At 41.0% G+C, this 5,000-nt stretch overlaps 1 protein-coding gene across 1 annotated transcript in view; it reads left to right on the forward strand.

The window, feature by feature from the left end:
* Positions 1–5,000, forward strand: part of slc2a15a (solute carrier family 2 member 15a) — an 11,327-nt gene that overhangs the window by 971 nt on the left and 5,356 nt on the right. The window contains exons 2-7 of the mRNA XM_027022974.2: positions 347–445; positions 1,891–2,051; positions 2,818–2,942; positions 3,027–3,172; positions 3,369–3,501; positions 3,649–3,836. Of these exons, the coding sequence (XP_026878775.2) occupies positions 347–445; positions 1,891–2,051; positions 2,818–2,942; positions 3,027–3,172; positions 3,369–3,501; positions 3,649–3,836 (852 nt within the window). The remainder of the gene's footprint in view (positions 1–346; positions 446–1,890; positions 2,052–2,817; positions 2,943–3,026; positions 3,173–3,368; positions 3,502–3,648; positions 3,837–5,000) is intronic.

Consider the following 5,000-nt stretch of genomic DNA (forward strand, 5'->3'; position numbering starts at 1 on the left):
TATTTGATCATGCATTTTTGTCTGCATGGAACATTCGTAGGTCTGCTTGTCTTTAGTCATTTGACACTAAAGTAGATGAAGGCCAAACCATTTGGTATGGTCACTGTCTTTCTGCAGCTATTCCTTTTAATTCATTTAAATACCTATGATGTCTAGAATTGTGACCCCCAGTGGCTTTAGCTTTTGATAGCACTGACGAATAAATGTTTATCAGTTTATTTATGCAGGTGTGTCAGGTATGTCCCTCTTTGCAACTGCATTACGATTAGCTCACACTGGAGCATAGCCGGTATTTTACGCTTGATTTTAATCTTAGCTGTTTTATCTTTTCCTTCTCTTCCTGCAGCACGTCACCTTGTCGCTGCTGGCAGTGGCAGTCCTCACTTCATTTGGGAGTTCTATGCTCTATGGCTTTAACCTGGCTGTGGTCAACTCTCCTGCCATGGTAAGTGCTGAGTCAGTGGGTTGATTAAATATTCCGGAATTTTAATTCTGAAAAACAAATGGTAAGTCTAGAACACTGCTAGACATCTCAATCAGGAGCAGAGCACTATAGGGCGAAACAATGGATGTTTACTGAAAAACACACAAAGGTGTCAATAAAAACAAGTAGGAAATGTTACTGTTAAGAAGGTGCAGACTGGATAAGCCAATTAAATAAGGACAAAGAAACAAGGCACAGGTGAAGGGAATAACGAATAATTCAGTGATTGCATCGTGTATCATGTGGGTGGAGAGAGCACATACAGAAGCGCACACACACACACACACACATATATATATATATATATAAATAACTGACAATTTATCAGAAAAACATTTCCCTGTCTGTATGGCCTACCCATATTTGTTATTGATCAATATGCCCTAGTTCTAGAATCTAATGGAAAAAGGTTTCTGGAGAGGTAGTGTGAACAGTATTTCCACAGAGGCGGTGCTCTGTGTGAGGCATTTGTCATTGGATGAGGAATGTGGATGGTATGGGCCATGTGGCTAAAACAAACCCTGGCTTAAACTGTGGGAATGTGGCCCATGCTACTTTATCATGATTCTCCTGCTTCTTCTTTTAGAATAAGAGAAATGACTACTATATTCTGGAATTGCAACATGCTTAAACATCATGGAGATTTCTGTAGCTGTAGGGTTTATTTGTCAAAAACATGGAGCTGCGTTGGATAAGTCAATGACAGAACGTTTTAGCCATTTTGTACTGCCTCTAGCACATCTTCATGTACAATAAGTGGAGGTCTATTTGCCCTGCTCCATTAGTCTGTTAATGATGAAAAAATTCTAATTTTCCTGTTTGTTATTTCTTTGTCTTATAGCAGTTATATTTCTCTTGAAAGTGGTTTTGATACTTCTTTAGCACTCTATTAGCACTCTACACACTGACTACAGATTTCAAGTTGCACAAAACTGTGCTGAGCTATAGAACATTCACTTGATGGATCACACAGGACATTAATTAATTCACCTTCTAAACCACCTCAATCCAATTCAGGGTCACAACTCATTCACACCATGCCAATTTAAAGACACCCAATTTAAAAACCAGAGTACATGGAGCAAACCCACACAGGAGGAACATGCAATGTGACCTGAATGTGACCTGAGAATGCAGAATGACTGTGTGAGAGAGAGAGGGAAAGAGACAGAGACTCAAAGGAGTGATTGCCACATGTTGATTGAAGCCAGTTCTTCCAGTCTGATAATTCTGTATTAACAGGAGCTTTAAATCTGAAACATTTGATCTGAAATAGGTTCTTATGATGCCATACTGTTGCTTACATTCATAATGCAAAGTAAAATTCATTTACAGGATTGTGGGTCATTATGCAATATTTTCTCTCTCTCCTTTCCCTACACACACACACACACACACACACACAGTACATTAAGGACTTCTATAACCATACCATTGTGAGTCGAAATGGGACTGGGCTCAACGGGGAGGCCCTGACGCTCATGTACTCACTCACCGTATCCATCTTTGCCATCGGTGGCCTGATCGGCTCCTTGATGGTGGGCATGCTCGTCACCAAATTTGGAAGGTAAGTCAAGAGGAGGCCCCAAAACATCTGGCTCTGACTGGTCACTCTGCCAGGTACTCTCCAGAGTGTGAGGACCAGTGAGGTATGCCTACATGCCACCTCATCTGTTAGCCTATCTGACCTCTCTTACCACTCTGGATGACCTTGGGCACATTATGGAGGAGAGACAATGTCATTGTACTGCCCTGCAGACTCCAAACTTCTCTCACTGACTGACTGGCACCATTACAAATGTAGCATTGATATAAACAAACAAACAAACAAAAGAATAATAAAATTAAATGCTAACCTGACAGCTTATACTAATGTATGATGGAATGTATGTTTAGGTCCATTCATGTAGGAGTGTGAGACAGAGTTCTTTGACATGCTCACAGAGGGAAATGGGCACTCCTGCACTTGTCTCGTCTGCTCTGAGCATCTCACGGGAACCACAAGATTAGACTGCAGACATTTAAATGCAAATGAAAGATGATGATTCACAACTCCATTTAATGTTCTAATCAATTTTGGCCCAGCAAAGTGTTTTATAGGACTAAGGCCATCATAACGCAGAGCATGGCACAGCTGGGTGTAAATCACAGGGAAAGTTTACCACCTGATAGAACTAATCAAGGAGGCCAGCTATTTTACTCAGCACTGCGGTCGTGGAACATCAATTATCTGGTTTTGATAGTTAAACTCCCTGGTGGCTGGCTGTTGAGCATAAGTGCCCTAGCTTAATGAGTGGTGGCAGGAACAGGACTCAGTGTGTCGGTCTTTGCAGGAAAGGAACCGTGGTCAACTCAACTGTGCTGGTCTTCATAGCAGGCTCCCTTCTGGGCTTTAGCAGAATCTCCAACTCACCTGAGATGGTCATTTGTGGTCGTTTCATCACAGGAGTACATTCAGGTAACATGGTGTCAGAAACTGAACAGCAGAGATTTTTAATGCAGCTTAACTTTAGCCTGTGGTGGGTCCTTTTCCCTATTCCAGGGATCTCTCTGAGTGTGGTGCCCATGTACCTGGGGGAGATTGCTCCTAAAAACCTGAGAGGCTTCTTGGGCCTCATGCCCAGTATCTTTATCTGCACTGGGGTCTTCTCTGCTCAGCTTCTGGGTCTGCATGAACTCCTTGGAAAGGTACATGAGAGAATAGTTCTATTATAAACTTATTAAACAATATTTCTTTCTTGTAGAGTTTTGCTGACCGGTCTAAAAAGAACAGGGGCAAACAGAACTGTATGTTGTTATATTCCATTGTAGCTAGGTGAGGATTATAGATTAGTTCTTCATCATTTTGATATTATAAGTATACCTGTGCTGCTTTGACTGGCAGGAAGAACACTGGCCCTTGTTACTCTCCCTGGTGGTTGTCCCAACATTCATCCAGGTGATGCTGTTGCCATGGTTTCCAGAAAGTCCTCGTTATTTGTTAATTGAGAAGCACAATGTCCATGCCACCATCACAGGTGAAATATCCAGCTTGGTTCATTCTCTATTGTTTTAAAGATTTGTTTGATTTCGGAATTTAATCGTTTAAATGTCAGTTAAATAAAATTCTGTTTTTTGAATGTGACCTTCTATGTTTTTGTCTAATGCTCATCTGTATCCTGCAGCTCTGAAGTGGTACAGGGCCAAGTGTAACATCCAGGCTGAGATTGAAGAGATGCAGGAGGAGCAGCGCTCCCTGTCTACAGTGGAGACTGTGTCTGTGTGGCAGCTCCTACTAGACCGCACCGTCCGCTGGCAGGTCCTCTCTGTGGTCGTCATCAACATTGGGATGCAGCTGTCGGGTATTGATGCAGTAAGGCCGTGTTTATTTTTGCAGTTCACTGCAGGGATGAGAGTGTGCATGTTGCATAGCCTCGTACATATTTCATGAAAACCTGGTATAGATATGAGCAAAGCTGGCACTGTAGGCCCAAGCCCAGGCTTTGATAGTGATCTCACCAAGAACTTGCCATGATATTGCAGGCCATGGAGAAACAGATAACCTCACCAGAATAGCACTTTTCCAGGTCTGCATAAGATGCTTCTAGGTTATTTTATAGAGTAAGCCTATGCAAGCCAATCCAAAGATATTTACTGCGCTTAGGTGCAAATTAATTAAGTGAATTCATTACAATAAAATCAATTAAGTGAACAGATATGGAGGAACGCTCATATTTTCTGTGAAAACTCAACAAATTTGAATCCTTATTTCTAGAATTTGTTTTAAGCCTTGAATGTGCTGTACTCTATCATGAAAACAAATAAAGATATTACCAAAAATTTATTTCCATTAAATACAACAAAGCTTGCATTGGTCACATAGATTAGGTAAAGACATGTTATGTGAGAGTTGAAATATTTGTACCATGATGGTAGATTGAGATCATGATGATGAACTGGAAGCAGGCTGTATATGCAAAAAAGTTTTATTAGCAACAACCCAAACTGGTGTCCTAACAATCAGCAGGGATCAGCAGGGATCAGATGCTGCAGGCAAATCTATTACTGAAAAAACATGCAGTTTAAAAAAACAAGTAAAACTGCACTAAGGCAAAAAGGACTAAAGGACTAAAGGACCTAGTATTGTAGAAATGCAAAAGAGATCTTAAGAGCCAGGGAAAGAGGTCTACATTCACTGGTACTAATGAGTCTATAATCTAAAGCAGGTGTAAGTGATGATTAACAAGCAGGGCCAAGGTGGAGCTGGAGCAGGGAAGGACCCGTTGGGAGGATATGATATTGCTGAATGATGATATTTGTGAAAAGCTTGTTATGTACTCCGCACCTTTGCTCCAACCATTGATTCTGTAATACGGAGCATAGATGCAATACACAGCTGCAGGTTTTCATGTTCAGTAATCCCTCTATATCCATCACAAGCATTCTCACATGTTCAAACTCTTAACAAAACCTTTAATTGTGCGATTTTAACAGTGTTATTTTTGTCTGTATGTTAAGATGAAAAATAAAGATGCCT

Source organism: Electrophorus electricus, chromosome 11 (assembly GCF_013358815.1).
Source record: "Electrophorus electricus isolate fEleEle1 chromosome 11, fEleEle1.pri, whole genome shotgun sequence".
NCBI classification, from domain to species: domain Eukaryota; kingdom Metazoa; phylum Chordata; class Actinopteri; order Gymnotiformes; family Gymnotidae; genus Electrophorus; species Electrophorus electricus.